This window comes from Strix uralensis, chromosome 2, assembly GCF_047716275.1.
Source record: "Strix uralensis isolate ZFMK-TIS-50842 chromosome 2, bStrUra1, whole genome shotgun sequence".
NCBI lineage: Eukaryota > Metazoa > Chordata > Aves > Strigiformes > Strigidae > Strix > Strix uralensis.
The window spans coordinates 134,513,758-134,531,663 of record NC_133973.1 but is presented as its reverse complement, the minus strand read 5'-3'; the positions used below and the strand labels follow the sequence as shown (position 1 = coordinate 134,531,663).

Sequence of the window (17,906 nt, the reverse complement as noted above, 5' to 3'; positions counted from 1 at the left end):
CCAACAAAACTTTCCTGTTGGAAAGGAAATAGTTAAAATCTCCAACATTTTGAGGAGAAAGAAAGAGAGAGAAACAAGAGAGGAAGATGAAGGGAGGAAGAGAGGACCAGGAAATGGCTGGAGTGGGGATCCTGAGACTTTACTCCAGGATTGTTCTGGGGTAAAAATAACATAAAATGTAAGTATGAAAAAGGTTGTATAAGTGCCCAGGGTCACTCTAGCACATCTACAGGGTTGGAAATAGGTTATTAATTCTCTGTGCAGCTGCGGGGTCAGCAGAGGGTGCCCGTGAGCAATGTATCATTTACGTTTGCGTCTGCTTGTTCATTTTTAAATTTTCTAGATGAAAGCAAAAGAACAAATGTGCTGTTTATGTGCCTGTCGCCACCCATCCGACCATGCCAATTCCAGTTTAGTTTATACAGTATAAAATAAAATATAGCACACCAGACAACACTTCTTGTAGGCTAATTCAGCTGTCTTGTAGGTTTGAATCCCTGCACTTGGCAGTCAGCATATAATGCTCCCTTCCACCATGGGTGTGTCATTTAGTAGATATTGATCTGCACAAAGAACAGTTATCTCAGCACAGCAAAGCAGCAGCACAACCCTGCAGGTGTCATGCAACATGAAAACCCTCTAAGGTCTATAGCATTTGCACTACTAAAGCCAACAGAAGAGTTGCTGTTGAGTTCATAGGGTGAAAGATAAAGTCCAAAATGGGATTGAAGTCAACTCCTGTTGACTGTCCTTTCTGCCTGGGGGTGAATTTCATTCCCCTGCATGTGTGTTAAAGCTCTGTGAGTAATTTGAAGCCACTTCTGATGTAGTGAATTTTCCTTTTCCAGCTGCTCCCTCACATCCCCAGGCTGGTGGCCTCTCTGAAGAAGGAGGACTCTAACTCTGCCACCAGCTCTCTGGAGCAGCTGGCTGAGCTCATCCACTGCATGTTCTTCCGCTTCTCAGGATTTCCAGATCTCTACGAACCAGTCCTAGAAGCAGTTAAAGTAAGACACGCACCTCTTGGTCATTTTTCTGTTTTCCATATGGAAATGGCATCTTAGTTTGCAGCCTAGTACAGAGGGACTGTCCTACTGGTAGGAATGTCCTAACCTCAACACCTCAAGTTGTGGTAGAAGTAAGGGTTTAAAATTCCAAGTTTGGGCCCCACATAGGCAAATTGAGGGAAGATACTTCTCTTATGGTGGGCCTGCAGTAGTCCTGATCATGCCTGTAGGTTTTAGCTATAACTTTAATCTTGAATACCTCTAAAGGACTAATACTAGCAACTAAACATTTCCTTGCATGGATACATGTTCATGCGAAGAGCAGGGGAAATGAGTTACTCGAACAGCTCTAGCAGAGGAGTTGCAGTTGCCCATTACTAATTCTTCCCATGGAGGGATAACAATTTGTAACACAGGTCTCTCTTTCCAAGGCTCTTCCTATTCCAAATGAAGATCGGATTAAACATCTCTTGGGACAAAATGCTTGGACCTCCCAGAAGAATGAGCTGGCCTGCTTCTACCCACGCCTGGTGTCCAAGTCTGAGACGGGAAAGATAGGGTTAATTAACTTGGGAAACACCTGCTACATGAACAGCATCATACAGTCTCTCTTCATGGCTTCGGAGTGAGTTTTTGCTCCCTTGCTCCCACTCAGGACTGCTTCAGGGGTTGCTCATTGCACTGGCATTGCGTGTCCCACACCGATTTTCCATCTTACCGTTTGCATCTCTGCTTTTCTTTTGCAGCTTTCGGCATTCAGTGTTGAATTTAACCGAGGGCAACTCCCAGCCCCTGATGACAAAGCTCCAGTGGCTCTTTGCATTTTTGGAGCACAGTCAGGTAATTATTTCATGTTCTAGTTATTTGTTTGGACTGTCGGCTGCGGAAAGGCTCGTCTCCAAGTTGCTTCCTGCCGACTCCAACGTGCTGATAAGGAGCTGTGGATCTTGGTGGATTTTTATAATGGGACAGATTTTGTTTATATGAAAGAGGCTAATTTTGGGGGTGGAGGAGGCAAGCTCCTATCATCCATGAAAGTGAGCTGTGTTCACACTGGGCTGCCTGTCTTCAGCCTGTGGTCTTCCTGGGTTGGGCTGATGTAATAACTAATAGTTTTGACAACAAAGTCCATTTGGTAATAGTTTACATATGTGGCCAGCTGAAAAGCCTGTTGGTATAAAGCAGAGGTTTTTGTTTCTTGCTATGCAGCAAGGGAGATGACTGAAGCAGCTCGCTTGTCCCCTTGCTTCACAGCAAAGCACAAGGAATTGATGAAAATTGCCTTAAAAGTTGTTTTGTTAAAAGAGTAATAATAAAAAAAACCCCCTTAGATTCCAGATGCTTTGAGTTCTGTGTATGTAAGGGAAAGTAAACTAAAAATAACACCCTTAAACAAATTAATTATTAATGCTTTCTTGACAAACATGAAATTTAATATGAGTGACTCCTGGAGATACAGCTAGGTCCTATCTATCTTCTCTCTTGAAAATATATATTTCTGTCCCTAGAAAGACATGATTTTGAAAGTCCGGTGAATTTTCCCTTGTTGTGAAACCAGTCATCTGGGCCTCTCTGTTTTACAAGCCTTGACTGACAGGGCTGGCTTGTTGCACTGTTACAGATGACTTTTGGGGTTAAAATATAGACAACCTGTTAAATTTAAGATTTGATCATAGAAAAGTCTAGTTTCTGATGGCAGGTTAGGGTGTCTGTGACCTGTGATGAACAAGTACAGAAGCATATTTGCTTGTTGTGTAGTGTATGATTAATAGTTTCCTGATAATTTCCTAATAGCCTTCTAGTTATTTTTCTTCTTCAGGCTGTTCTTAAAGTCACTTCTTTGCTGAAGATGGGTCTTTTTCCATGTTACTTAGACAGCAGCTTCCTAACAGCAGTGATTACATTATCCGGTAACATGGATTACCTGCCTGCAGTGATCAGAACGATGGGTGGAAGTTTAGTGGATTTTTTGCTTGTTTTTTTAAGAAGGGATTTGGTGAGAGAGGTCTTGATCAGATTAAATGGAGCATCAAATTAAATTCATACTGAATTAAATAGAAGTCTCTGGGTCAGGCCAATAAACCATTTTAAAATTTAAGGAAGAAATAAACACATGGATATTTTATAGAAGTATATGGAAAATAATGGCTGAAATTCATCCTTACAGTTCTGGCTTGCAGCAGACCAAGAAAATCTTCCCATGCACTGGGATTAGCTCTTGTAAGGGGGAAAAAAAGGGGACCTTATCAAGCACACAAGTGCACCCTGCTCCTAGTGAAGCAACTGGGAAAACCCTCCTCTTCCCTCTCCACCTCCCTATGTGAAATGAGAACCAGATCCCCCCGGTTAAAGGCACTTCTCCTTCTTCTGTGTTGCTGCCAGCGACCTGCCATCTCACCCGAGAGTTTCCTCTCTGCCTCCTGGCCACCCTGGTTCACTCCCGGCGCCCAGCAGGACTGCTCGGAGTATCTCAAGTACTTGCTCGACCGGTATGTGGCAAGCGTTGTGATTTCGGAGCCCAGTGACAACGGCGTCCCTAGACCCGATGTAATGTTTAACACTGACCCACGTGCTAACGGGGCAAGCAGCTGAGACCTGGAGGAGTTGGGAGAGTGGAGGCCTGGGGTGAAAGATGGTGAGACTGGTCTGGGGCTTCTTGATAAAACCCTATTTGGGCTGGCTTAGAGGTAAGATCAACTTAGTTCAGCTTGAAAATTTCTGCCTTTGCTCTGAAGGCAAAGGGAATTGTACCAAGTTTAGACATTTGCCTGACAAGCCACTCAGCCTCCTCTGTAAAAATGCTGATTTTTGCCTTTCTCTTACCTAGAAATCCCAAATCTCTGGTGTCCCAGCAATCCCTCTAGAAGTGGGGGTCAATGGCACATGGAGACCTCAGGTTCCCAAATCCTGCCCAACTCCTCCCCACCTTCCTCCCGCAGCACCAGACCCTTGGGCACAGGCAGGTTAACCTGGATTAACCCCTTGGAGTGAAGAACAGAAACCCTACTCTAGAAACTACGTCTTGGTGTTATATCGGTGCATAACACAGCCTTTTTTTCCCCTGCCAAAGATTACACGAAGAAGAAAAAACCGGAAAAAGGATCTACCAGAAACTCAAGGAATCCAGCTTGATGTCTCAGGCAGTGGAACATCACTACTTAAACAAGACATTGATTGAGAAGATGTTTGGGGGTAAAATGATGACAAAGATCCGCTGCTTGAAGTGTCTGAATGTCTCCTCCCGAGAAGAAGCCTTCACAGACCTGTCCCTGGCTTTTCCCCCACCAGACAGGCATGTGCGTGGGAGCACGTCTGTTTTACCAGTGGAAGAAATTGGCCCACAGTTTATTGAGCCTCCTGAAAACCCAAGCCAGCTTACAGGGTCTCCCTGGATCCAGAGGAAGGCCCCCATGGCCGGAGACCCTGCAGCCTCACTGATGCCGGTGGAAACATTGGGCTTCCAGGAGCCAGGAGAAGCAGCAAATCCCTTAAGTGGCGATGCTGTTGGAGTGGATGCAGCCAAAGACCCTCTCTCAGCTTTAGGGGAGCAGGCATGTGCTCCCAAGGACTCCAGATCCGTTCCAGATTTAATCAACTATTTTCTATCCCCAGAGAGACTGACAGCAGAGAATAAATACCACTGTGAGAAATGCGCGTCCTTGCAGGACGCTGAGAAGGTGGCAGAGCTGACAGAGGGTCCACACTACCTCATCCTCACACTGCTGCGGTTCTCCTTCGACCCACGGACTATGAAGAGAAAGAAGATCTTGGACAACGTCTCCATCCCTGTGGTGCTCAAGTTGCCTGTCCTTGTTGCCCCGGAGGAAACCGAGGAGGTTTGCCGGCATGGGAAGGACAGGGCTGCCCCAGGAAGTGGCTTCATGTCTGTCATGTATGACCTCTGCAGTGTGGTGGTGCATTCAGGCATCTCCTCCGAGAGCGGCCACTACTACTGCTACTCCAGGGAGTGCACTGACACTGTCCCCCAGGGGCAGCCCCGGGACGGGGCGCCGAAACCGGCCTCTGACAAGCAGTTGGACTTTGAAATCCAGTGGTACCTCTTCAACGACACCAGAGTTTCCTTCTCCTCCTTCGAATCGGTCAGCAACGTTACCTCTTTCTTCCCCAAGGACACTGCCTACGTCCTCTTCTACAGGCAGCGGCCGGGCAGGCAGAGCTGCCTGCTGCACGAGGCTCTGGCTGAGGCTGGCCGCCTGCACGGCGAACCCTCCCTCCATAAGGACTTGATGGAAGCCATTTCCAAAGATAACATCCTCTACTTGCAGGTAACTCCCGCTGCGGTGCACAGCAGGGTGCGATCCTGCGGCTGCCCGGCTCACGGGCCACATTCCCACCCATCCGGGCAGCAGCAGGGTCACGTCCTGCAGATAAATCTGTGCGTGCGGATACCCATCCACTCCCTGAAGCTGAATCCCTTTTCCTTTTTAGCACCCAGGTATAAAGAGGTTGCAGTTTTCTGATGAAATCAGGCATTGAGGTTGGTGCAGGACACCTCGTGACTGTGCTCGGGGTTGACTTGCTGTTGCCTGCCCCCGGCAGCTCTGCCTGAAATTTTCTCCTAAGTGCCTGGGAAAGATGGGTGAGCTGGGAATACGAACTAGAACAGACGTCATTCAACAGGCAGAGTTCAATGCTTTCCAAACAGCAGTGTCCTGCAGGACATGAGCAGCACCCAGGGGAATTTGAGGGGTCCCTCCTCTCCCAGAGGTGACATGGAAGGGCTGTTTTTTGATCACTGGAGAGTTGCAACGCTTTGCTGCATCCCTCCCGCAGAGCTCTAATGATGAGCACATGGCCTTCTCGCCCCAGTTTAATTGGGAGGAGGCTACCAGGGGCAACCAAACAGGCTCCTGGCTCCTCGGGGAAGGTGGGAGCATCCCCCTACCCGGGTCATTTATCTGCATCTATTCTTGTGTTATTTCTCCCCCTTTCTTCTCCCAGGAGCAGGAAAAAGAAGCGAGGAACAGAGCTGCCTACATTTCTGCCTTGCCGAAATCCCCGCTGTGGTGGAGAGATTTTGACAGGGACAAGGATGATGACAGCTCGTCAGGGGGCTGCAGCCCGGCGGCGGGTGGGGGTGGATCCGGCTCCTTTCATGGACTTGTCTTCTAGCCAATGGGTTAAACCAGATGGTCAATGTCCACAGGACCAACCCTAAGCCAGAGGCTCCTCTTCCTCACCCTGATGACAGCGAGCATCTTGGAGGAGGATTTGGGGAACATTTCAATGGAAAAGGACTCAGGGGCTGATTTGGAGGCACCTGGAGGGTCCCACCGCTTCCTATGCACTTGGTCTTTACGCCTTAATATAACTAAGCTAAAGCAGAGATGAGCAGCTGCCGACAGCTCGGAGAAGTGCCCTTTTGCTTCAGCGTAGCCGTGTCTTGCCTGCTGTGAGCCATGCCACCAGCCTGGGGAGGGGATTGGGACAGGGATGGGGATGAAGACGGACTCAGTGGGCCTCAGGGATAAAGAAGTCCCATGCACATCCCGTCTGCAGCCCTTCCCATGGCACTGAGTTGATTTTGGGGGTACCTCTGCTTGGTTGTTGTTTTTTTTTTTAATGTGGTTTTGAGAACTCACCTTGACACACCTCTAAAGATAGAAACAGGCTGAAAAAGCTGAAAAATGCCAAGCAGCCAATGTGATGACACCGATCTGGTGGGGCAGTGAGCTTGCAAGCCTGCTTGGTCACAGCGAGCAGTGACAGGTTGACCAGAGGGGTTTTACGCAGCGTTGCAAAGCACCCAAAAGAGACCGAGGGGCGCAAACACCTCCAGCCAAGAGAGACTGACCTGGTCCAGTGGAGGTTTTTTGGGCTCCAGCAGAGCCCTGTTGTGTTACTGGTGGCCTCTGGATGCTGTTAGTGTACACGGCAGGCCCAGACACACAGCTGTTTTTTCAGACGTGTCTTTAGGCCTCGGTTAGCCCCTTCCCGCTGCTGTCATCTCATGGCTTTCTGGGCTGGATCTGCCCTTTAAAACTTGGGTTTTCCTTTGGGATACCTTGAACTGAGCAGCAAATGACAGAGCCCCCCTAAACCCACTAGCTATTTTTTAAAATGCTGATTTGCAAGGAGAGTAGTCCAACCAGATATATCAACCCAGTATAAATACATACTATGTAAAGCAATGTGTTATATAAATCAGTAATGGGACAGAGGCTGATTTTGGTGGCAGGAGACCAACCTAAGCCCCGGGCAGCATGTCTACAGGACCACAGCTCCCTGCCATGTCCCTCCCCAGCCGTTGTCCCTGCCTGCTCATTCCTTGCACCTGTAGTAGAGATTTCTCTAGCTCAAGTGGCAGAGACTTGTGCCTTAGGTCCTGGGTGCAGGGCCTAATCCTGACCGTGGGGTATTGGGGTGGGAATATTGTGTTGGTGTGGAGGAAAAAGCAAAGCACAGACATTGCTACAGATAATGAGAGCAGAAAGTCTGCTAGAGAGGACACTTGGGATCAAATCTCTGGTGTATAGTATCGTATTCTTTTCTTGCCTTTCCTATATATAAATAAAGGAAATTAATTCAACATAGAGGCTTAGTGTTGTATTCAAATACTCATAGCTATTGGGCTGATGGGTCAAAAAAGAAATGGGGAAGCCAATGGGAGATGAGCATCCAACCTCACGGACATGGGACAACCCTGCAGAGTGGTGGCTTGGAAGAGGGGAGCAGGGAGAGGTGGAATGGGGAGCCCAGCCTTGAGCTGGGTACCCTCCAAAGGCAGACCACAATCCTATTAGTGGGGTTTTGCAGATGAGCAGAGGAGTGTGTTTGTGGTATTTAAATATGCTAGGCTTAAAGCAGTCCGAAGAAGAAATAAATATGGACCCAAAACTGAAGTTATACAAAAAGTACAGTGTTTCTTGGTATTATTAATAGACTTTAATGAACCTCCTGTCCAAAGAGGTTGCTGAAAGCTTTCATGTTGCTGTCGTGCCAGCTCCTCGCTTTGGGCTGGAGTGTCACCTGGAGGCATTTTCTGGGCCGCGTGCTGGAAGGTGCTTTTGCAGCAAGACTGTCTCTGCCTTGATGAGATCCTAATCTAAATAATCAAGGCAGATAATCAACCCAACATGGAAACGCTCTTCCCTGAACATGTTTTTCCTCAAGATTTTCTGAGACAGGCAGAGGCAAACTGCACGCAGTGCTCAGCAGAGATGGCAACCTGGATACTTTCAAAGGTGTAACGAGATGGTCTGGTTTAGTCCCTGTTCATTTCCTATAATTCTTAGCATTGAACTTCCCTTTTGGACTCAGCCCTGAGCCTCTGTTTTCACAGCATTATCTACAGGTGTACCACGATCCTCTCCCCAAAATAATTACTATATATATGCATATAGAATAAATATGTATTTATATACATAATATACACATATCTATAATTATCAGATAAATATATGTAAGATGAGTAATATATTAAATACTTAACATACATTAAAGTTTGCATTAATATACTTTATTAATACTATTATTACTATTACTGTGAATATTATGACTATACCATATGTTATCATATTATAACTATACTATACTAGTAGTAGTATACTATAATACATGATGAGTATTAGTAATACACTGTTAATATTATAGAATCATAGAACCATGAGATGGTTTGGGTTGGAAGGGACCTTTGAATATTATCTAGTTCCAACCCCCCTGCCACAGGCAGGGACGCCTTCCACTAGCCCAGGTTGCCCAAAGCCCCGTCCAACCTGGCCTTGAACCCTTCCAGGGAGGGGGCAGCCACAGCTTCTCTGGGCAACCTGTGCCAGGGCCTCACCACCCTCACAGGGAAGAATTTCTTCCTTAGATCTAACTTAAATCTCCATTCTTTCAGTTTAAAACTGTTCCCCCTCATCCTATCCCTACCCTCCTGATAAAAAGTCCCTCCCCACCTTTCCTGTAGCCCCTTTCAGTCCTGGGAGGCTGCTCTAAGGTCTCCCCAGAGCCTTCTCTTCTCCAGCTGAACCCCCCCAACTCTCTCAGCCTGTCCTCACAGGGGAGGTGCTCCACCCCCCCCGAGCATCTTCGTGGCCTCCTCTGGACTCACCCCAACAGGTCCATGTCTTTCTTCTGTTGGGGACTACAGCGCTGGACACAACACCACAGGTGAGTAGAGGGGCAGAATCACCTCCCTTGAGCCGCTGGCCACGCTTCTTTTGATGCAGCCCAGGATATGGTTGGCTTTCCAGGCCCTTCATCCCCCAGTTTGTCTTGATACTGGGGATTGCCTGACCCATGTGCAGGACCTTGCACTTGGCCTTGTTCAGCTTCATGAGACCAACTCCTGAAGCCTGTCAAGGTCCCTCTGGATGGCATTCCTCTTCTCTAGAGTATCAACTGCACCACTCAGCGTGGTGTCATCTGCAAACTTGCTGAGGGTGCACTCAATCCCACTGTCCATGTCATTGGTAAAGATATAGTATTGGTCCCAGTATGGACCCTTGAGGGACAGCGCTCATTACTCGTTTCCACTTGGATACTGAGCAGTAAATCTTTCAACACGGCCTTCCAGCCAATTCCTTATCCATCTAGCAGTCCATCCATCAGACCCATCTCTTTCCAATTTAGAGGTAAGAATGTTATGGGGGACCATATCAAAGGCCTTACAGAAGTCTGGTATAGCATTAGTATAGTCTGTTACTATCTATGCTATACCAATTATAGTATATACTGTATTAATATTAGTGTTAGTAATAACTGCAATATTTGTATATGGTATATTGTTAAAGTATATACTATGGTATATACAAAAGTATGGCCTGTAGTGTCACACATTCCTCTGGCTGAGGAGAGCCCACAGTGGAGTCCTCAGCTTCAGGTTTGGGATCCCAGATGTGCTGCAGATGTGAGGTGATGCTACTCCTGTCTAAAAAAAGGAGTTACAGGGGCTGTGCTGCAGGGAGGTGTCTTTCCTCAGGTGTCTGGTTTTTTTTAAAGTAGATGTAAGTGTCTTGAAGGGGGCGTTGAACTTTTAACTCTGGGAAAAAGGATTTTTCTTGTGCTTAGGTTTTATGGGTGATTTGCTGTCCTGAGCTGGGGCTTACAGGTGTTGAGCTGCTAATGGGCAAGGAAGGCAGTATTTGTCCTCACCCTGCACACACCAAAGTGTATACCTGGAGCAGATACATAGTTTGAAATTCAATTCAGTGGCTGAAAAACACATGGTTTGGGTTCAGGTGTCGGGATGAATCCTGACTGCATCCTAAAGGCTCTCATTACACAGACAGGACACCTGAAGCTGTAGAGGATACTTGGTGACATGCTGGGAAGATGCTCTGAAAGCTTTAAAGGTGCTGCATAATTCAACTTGATCCAGTCATTGATTCCCCCTTTCTCTCCCCACTCCGAATCCATGCTGGGAGTCACCAGTGAGAGATGTCTTTTTATTATCATTCTTTTATTTTCCCGTTGTTTTCCTGCTGCATATACAGTACTTAAGAATGAATCACCTTCACGTCAGGCATGTACCATGTTTATTAACAGCAAAAAAAGTATTATCTAGGCTTCACTCAAGACCGATTTACAGGATAAATAATTGTTTCAAATTACTTAAAAAAAACCAAACAACAAAACCCCAAAGAATAAATTAATAACTTAAATGATTAGCTGTCCACAGTGATTTGAAAACTTAATAACCATTCAAACAGTGACACCACAAGAAGACACATACTGTACAGTTTGCCACAGATTACTCTTGTCCTTCCTTCTACAAATGGAAAAAAAAATTAAAAATGCTTCTCTTTAAGAACAGTCATAGGCTTTTAAACACACAAAACATCCCTGCGAATTGGCTGCCCACGCGATGGCTTCAAAGCCAGGGCTCCGACCCCCCCCCCCCCCCCTCACAGAAGGTTAAGAAACAAATGGAGAAAACTACCCTAATTTGGCTGGGTCTGTTCCCATGCAACAATGGCCAAAGTCAATGGGGACTCGTTGACTTTGCCAAGGGCTGGGTTGAGTGGTACATAACTACTCTAAAGGTTTGGTCCTAACCCTATGGGATTCATCGGTGGGCTCCCCATGGAGCCCAGGGTCCTGCTCCCTTCCCCTCTCCGTGCTTCAGCCACCACATCCAAAGGGCTCTCAAAGAAAACATCGCATTTTCAGGGTCAATGTGGCAGCAGAACACTGAAACTGTGCAAATGGCTTTTCCCCCACCTGCCTTGCTCAGGAGAAAATTCTGCCAAGTTTTTTTCCACCTTGGTAATTGAGGATGAGAGTTTTTAAATGAGTTTTGCAGAGCGGGAGGTGTAGTGTCGTGTGTGATGCTGGGCATGACAACGGGGTACCACCAGAAGCTGCCTGGCTGTTGCATGCAGACTCAAAACAGCTCTTTGCATTATTAGCTGTCAATTAACTACACCTCACGATGCATCTGTGAGGTGGGGAAATAAGTACTAAAAAATCTTCATTTTTACAAGCCAGAGAAAAAGCGGGATGCAGAGTTCAAAAGAACGCCCTCATCCCACCTAACGGTAAAGTATGGTGTCACCCAAAGAACAACAGTAAAAAAGATGATTTCTTATCTCCTGGTAGGGGCTGGTGTGGGGCTGCAGAGAACTCTGGCTTCTAACAAATTTACAGGTTCAAGCTGTCCCCGAGTTGCTCAGACTGTGTGTCCATGTCCTGGATGACTTGGTCTGAGCCAGCCAGCCCTCTCCCAGGTGCAAGGGATAGCCCCAGTGTGGATTAGGTTCTCTTGTTGGGGGCTATGGTCTTAGGGGTTGAGCTGTGCCTTGCCACTTGGCTTCATGGCCAGAGGAGAGGCCCTGGCCCTGTTTCAGATGCTATAGGGCTCTAGGCAATACTTTTGGCCTCTTCCATCATGTGGAGGAGTCTCCGCTCAGCCCCAGCAGCACAGGGTCTCAGGGTAAATTGAGGGGGAAGAGATGTCTCCAGTCCCACTCCCTTCTCCAAACTATGGTGTTGATCCAGCCTGGTCTTGAAAAGCTCCAAGGATGAAGGTGGCACCTTGTGGGACAACCCTCTGAACCCATGGCACTGCTGTCCATGACCATCTCATGGGAGCCCCAGAACAAGGTGTCTGAGCATGTCTGGGTACCCACCACATTTCTGGTAGGGCTTGTCCTGCCCAGCTCAGAGCTGGGTGCATGGACCAAGGCTCCCTGAAAGCCAGAGCGCCAAGGCATCATTTTGTTGGGCAAGATGACCCCCTTGAGAGTGAAGTGCCCTGGGTAAGTCCTGAGAGCAGTGGGAGCTCCCCTCCCACCAGTGAATGGCTTTTATTGAGCAAAACCCCACTCCACAACCCACAGATCTCTATATATCTGACTTGAGACTCATGCCAAAGGAGCACATGGTGAGGACCAAGACTCAAGTCTTGCTGGCAAACTCCCCTGCCTTCTCTCCTCCCAACCTCACATTCTCCCATATATAACCCTTGTCAGTGGATGGTAGCTCTGGGTCCAAATCCATCCCAGTTAGCTCCCAGTTAACCCAAGTCATAACTACCTTTTGGTTCGGGCCCCCGATTTGGCCCTATCTTCCAGACACTCAGCTTTGCGCTGGCACAATCTACACTCACATGTATTTTCTTTCTCCAACTTGAGACTAAGCCTAAGCCTGGCATCCATTTAGAGCTGAGAATGTATTTCCCACTGAATACTCAAATGTCAGTTCAGAGCAAATCAGCTCCAAGGCAGATCACACATCTCACCAGACAAAGGAACCATGAGCAGCAGTTGCACACTCACAGCAAGTGATGCACACCTTTGGAGACTTCTGTCTTTAAAACCACCAGCTTAGACATTTTAAAGCTTGGGCAGAACTTTGAGACATGGCCTTGGTACTTCATAAAACTAAATATTGAGGTCATGATGCTTGTCCCACGGACAACCCTTCTCCATGAGCGCACACACACACAAGCACATCCCTTTGCTTAAATGGAACCATAGAGCTGAAGAGCAGGCTCTGACGTGAAGACTCAAGCCATCTTAATTGCAATTAAAATGAATCATTTGCAGTGTTCTCAGCTTCCTAAAATACCTATTTCTAACAAAAGACCCAGTCATACTTGAGCATCCAAGTATAGAGTGGATGTGATAAACGCAATGCCTTCAGGACAAAGTTCTTGGCAGTCCGTGTAATTAAACCAGCTGCTTTTCAATATGGTTTAAGACTAAATACTGCACAAACATTAATCATCAGGGACTTCTGTAATCAGCTCGGCAACCATCAGGAATGACTATTTCCACTGCAGCCATTGATTACTTAACGGCTTTCAGGAGGGTTTGATATACTCATGCCTACATGGCAATGAATAGAGTCTATGGGCTGCTATTTAGTTTGGAGGGGCCATTTGCTTGGTGCTTAGCAGGGAAAAAAATGGAGGAATATACCTGTGGCTGGGAAAACATAGACCTCACTGCAAAGCAGAGAGGGACAGGCAACCAGCAGTTGCAAAATAGCTACTTTGGGGATGTTTTGGTCCTTGGTTGGCTGAATGTAAAGGGTCAGTTACTGGGGATGGTCATGAAGGCAAATCAAAACAGGGAAAAGAGCTATCCCATGCTATTGTTTGCCCCATGAACAAATGCAGACATTTTTGGGATGTGGAGAAAAAGGACTAGTTTCTTCAGTACCATGAAGGGCTTTTCCAATCTTAATTAATGCTTTGGGGGTGGGCACTGAATGCACCTAGTCCCAGCACAGAATCACAGGGCACCGACCCAGCAAAATGCATCCCAGCCCATTGTGTTGTCTCTCAGGCCACTGCTCCATCAGAAATGACTATTGCTGCTGCCTCCCCTTCACCTGCCTGCTTTCAGGGTATTTTTGGGATGACTTGAGTTCCCCATCTCCCAGGTGGAGAAAAAGACTCAATCTGAGCATGGGCTATCACTTGATTTCTCCGGGCTTTTGGTCCGGTTTAAAATTTTTTTAGCCTGTGGCTGGGCTCAGTTTCATCTTGAGAATAGTTGCACTGTTTGATTGAGAGAGACCCAAAGCAGCATAAAGAGCTATTCCCAAAATTGCTGCTGCAATCCACCCCAGAGGTGGCTGCATTTTAGTGCGAGAGGAGAACAGCACAATTTTGGCATGCACCGTAACCCCTCTTCCCCAACCTCACCTTCCTTTGTGTCCACCTAACAGTTTAGAGGATAAATTAGGAAAAAAATCATCTTTCCACTTGAGTCACATTTGCTTTTCTGTGGGGATGGGGAGCTTGCTCTCAGCCGGGTGAACACACGCTTCAGTGGGCTTTGGATCAGGCCCAATGTTTAGTCTCCCCTGAGATGCAGTGATGAAAGAGGCTATAGAAATACGAAGCACTGTACTCTGGTCTTCATTTCATTATCTCACCATGCAAGTGTGCAAGCCCCCAATGAGAGGCAAAGGCCCTTGCAGGCTGGAACACACTCCCCAACCTTCAGAAAGCATCTGGCTGTGCTATATCTTCCCCTCTGGGTCTTTTTTTCATTTCTTTTCTCCTAGATGATTATTTTTTTCACCATGAGCTTCATTTGCTTCATTATTTCTGTAAAAGGCCAACACTTCAATGTCTTAAAAGGGTTGTCAGAGCTTTTGCATTAATATCCTTCCCTTTCATGGCATGTGAGAAGAAAATATAAACTGGTGTAGTTCAAGACTTATTTTACCAACACGCAGCCCTTAAGAGACTGCTATCCTATCCCTGTGTGGGTGACATCAGGCCCTTTCCAAACTCAGGCCAAGCTTAAACTAATGTGTTAATGCTTAAGCATCAGTAATCAATACAACTTGGTGGTGTTGGTGGAACATAGAGCCTGTGACTCTGGGAGGGGTTCAGCTTGCAGAAAGAATAGCTCCAGCTATTTAATAAATATTATTACCTAATCTTTCTAATGTCTCCATCGTTTGGCTCTCAGTATGTGGTTGGCCTGTTTGTTCGTGTCAGCACTTGCTGTCTGGCAATCAGGCTGCTCCATGGCAATCACTAGTCCTTCCTGTTTTCATGAGATCATGAATTATTATCTCTGCAATAAACTGTCTCTTCCTTCTTGGCTCTCTGCACTCGGCAGCTGCCTGGGGATCAATCCCAAAGCCTGGATGTGTCAAGGATGCTGGCAAGTGGCAACAGCAGATTCCCACCCATAATTAGAGCCTAGGGTCATTAACATCAAGAAGCCCCATTTTTGTGTTGAAGAAACATTGCTGAAGATGGGGAGAAAATATCTAGTCCAGCTCTCTGCACCCACCCCAAATCAACCATAATGCTACATTAAAGTTAATATGGAAACACCTTGTCCTAACTCTCCTGACCAGCCTCTTCCCAAGCCTAAGTCCTCACCATCAACCAACATTTCAATTACTCTACTCCATTCCTCCAAGATACACCCCACTGGACCTCCTCACCCAAGACCAACCTCTGCAGTACAGCATCCACTTTCTCCCAGTCCTTGCAATAGCCTTCCACTCCCTCGTCCTTCACTCATCCTCGCACCAGTCCAGGTATACAGGGTCTCCAGAACCTCCCTGCACCCCTCATACTCAACCACAGAGCTTCTCATGATGGCTGCAGATGTAGGACTCTCACTCTATGGGCTTTTTTTGGTGCCACAAAGGGCAGATTTTGGTTCTTAGGGCCAGATTCACAGGCAATTTGTTTCAGATAGGCAGTGGGTCAGTGCTTAAATTCTGCTATCCAAAGCCAATCTCTCCAGACTATTGACTTTGAGAGATGCTGGCGAGCATCAACGGCAGAAGACACCCCAACAAACTTGGTTGTTTCACGCATGCATGCATGTGTGTGAGCATGTGCTAGCATAAACATGTATGTGTATGATGGGGCAAGTCCTGGGCTTCTAAGTCTGTTCAGTGGGACAGTCTGGATGCTCTTCAAGCTCCTGAAGGTTAACAACCACAACCAAAACCATGGGGGCTGTCCCACCAGGAGGAGAATAGCCCTCAGAGGTTTTGAACATATTATTTACAAGAGACGGGACAACAGAAGTGATTTCAAAAGGAATGGTCCTTGCTCAGTTTTGGGATTGGGAGGAGGCAGAGAAGAGGGCAACCATAGGGAGTGGGGAATGAGACCTGGGGAATGATGTCCTATGAGAGATGCTGCAAACCTACATGGCATGGTTTGGGGGTACGGTATGGAAGAAGACGGGGAGAGATGATGCAGTGTTAGCACATACAAGGTGGCTTTAATAGCTGTAAGCAAAAGATGTGTAGGGTGAAACCTGGTATTGCTAAATCGAAGTTCCTGGATAGTGCATCCAGCAGCTAAAGCCCAAACCTAGACACCAAACATCGTTGGTCTTTATCACTGGCAAACAGTATCCGCCAAGTCTTCCCCTGAAATTAAGTTTCTTTTTGTCTTAAAAGAAAAAAAACAATGAAGACCCCCTCCTCTCCACAGACAAGTCTTAGAAATCCAGCCCAAGTGGAGCTGGCAGCCCGGTGGGGCCCCAGCTGGGGAAAACTGCCGAGACTTTGCCTGTTTCACTGCCTGCCCCAGGGGCTACTGCTTCGTGTTCTTGGTGGGCTCCGAGGACTGCCGCACATCAGTCCACTCCTGCATGGTGCTCTGCAGTGCCTGTGTCTTCTCCTTGTCCACTTGCACGTAATCAACCTTCTCGTCCGAGGCGACTGATGAGGTGGAGGGCTGCAGGGAGGAGAAACACGGCCACCGCCTGGTCACTCATCAGCTCCCTGCTCTTCCCCCTTGCTCCTTCCCACAGCAGCACTGTGGGTGCTGCAAGTCCACTGGCACCTCCCCTGCTTTTCTTGCAGACTCGATAGCTCATCACCCTCCCTCTAACCTCCCAAAGGGTCTTGGATGAAGGATTTCAGTCTGCTCTGCATCTTGCTTGCATGAGACTGCAGTGCAATGGGAGGGTAGAAACAGCACCTGGGTCTCTATCTTCCCACCAAGTCTGTGACATAAATGTTTGGTTACGGTTGTGGTATCTAACTGCTGATATCGCAAATTCAGTGTTGCATCTTGCTCATTTTCCTGTAAAGAACTCAAGAACTCTTATAGATACACATAAAAATCCCAGCTCCATCCCTCTTAGCTTATTTTCATCCCCAAAATAACAGATATGTTTGCAGGTTCACCCAGGAGACCTGTTGAGGAAGAAGGAGATACTTTTTTCCATAGTTTCTTGAGTCCTGGAACTTTGTCTGCCTCTACAAGTATTTCGGAGGAATTCCCAGCTGCTTGCAACTGGAGCCAGAGGATGTTTTTTCATGGTCTAAAATCACCTTTCCAGGTTGGGATGTAATATAAATTGGTAATATCTGCAGAAATATTGCTGGGCAAAAAAAACCAATCAAGGGACAACTGTCAACTAATAAAAACACCTACCCAGTGGGATGTTTTGCCTAGGAAACAAGGCAGTGTTTGAGAAAGTCAAGGCCAACTTACAGGTGGTTCCCATACAGGTTTATACAATGCCTTGTCCTTCACCATCCCCTTGCTCAGGGTGCTGCTTTGCTTGAGCCAGTCTCTCCTTCCCCCTCCCAGTTTGCTCAGGCTGGCATCCAGCAGGACCTGCCTTTGGTCCCTCCCCAGCCCATTCAGTCACCCCTGGGTGTCCTCTTCATCTTGGTATGTGGCCTTGCTGGGGAGGTTGTGAAATCTCCATCATATGAGATTTTTAAGCCTCATCTGTCACCTCAGGAGAGATGGTTTCTTTTGGATGTGGGGATGCCCTGAGGTCCTCCCCTGCCCTATTTTCCTATGATTCACTCCTGTGTATGAACCTGGAGAGAAGTCACCAACATCTGGGTCTTTAGGAGCTTCCCCTTCCACATTACCGTGTGACACTTGGCACAGGCATCCCATTCCCGACCCATCTTCTCCTCACAGCTCTTTCTCACTGGGCAATGGCTTGATCAGCTCAACATAATCTAGCTTTT

At 47.2% G+C, this 17,906-nt stretch overlaps 2 protein-coding genes across 3 annotated transcripts in view; one reads left to right on the top strand and one right to left on the bottom strand.

Moving 5' to 3' along the window:
* The window catches only part of USP35 (ubiquitin specific peptidase 35), a 29,355-nt gene extending 21,798 nt beyond the window's left edge, over positions 1-7,557 (top strand). Inside the window, exons 6-11 of the mRNA XM_074860416.1 lie at positions 849-1,007; positions 1,439-1,632; positions 1,754-1,847; positions 3,390-3,496; positions 4,078-5,293; positions 5,970-7,557. Of these exons, the coding sequence (XP_074716517.1) occupies positions 849-1,007; positions 1,439-1,632; positions 1,754-1,847; positions 3,390-3,496; positions 4,078-5,293; positions 5,970-6,140 (1,941 nt within the window). The 3' untranslated portion in view covers positions 6,141-7,557. The remainder of the gene's footprint in view (positions 1-848; positions 1,008-1,438; positions 1,633-1,753; positions 1,848-3,389; positions 3,497-4,077; positions 5,294-5,969) is intronic.
* Positions 7,558-10,490: 2,933 nt separating this feature from the next.
* Positions 10,491-17,906, bottom strand: part of GAB2 (GRB2 associated binding protein 2) — a 96,568-nt gene continuing 89,152 nt past the window's right edge. For both annotated transcript variants that reach the window (XM_074860414.1, XM_074860415.1), the window contains one exon: positions 10,491-16,647. In XM_074860414.1, coding sequence (XP_074716515.1) covers positions 16,504-16,647 — 144 coding nt within the window. In that variant the 3' untranslated portion in view covers positions 10,491-16,503. The remainder of the gene's footprint in view (positions 16,648-17,906) is intronic.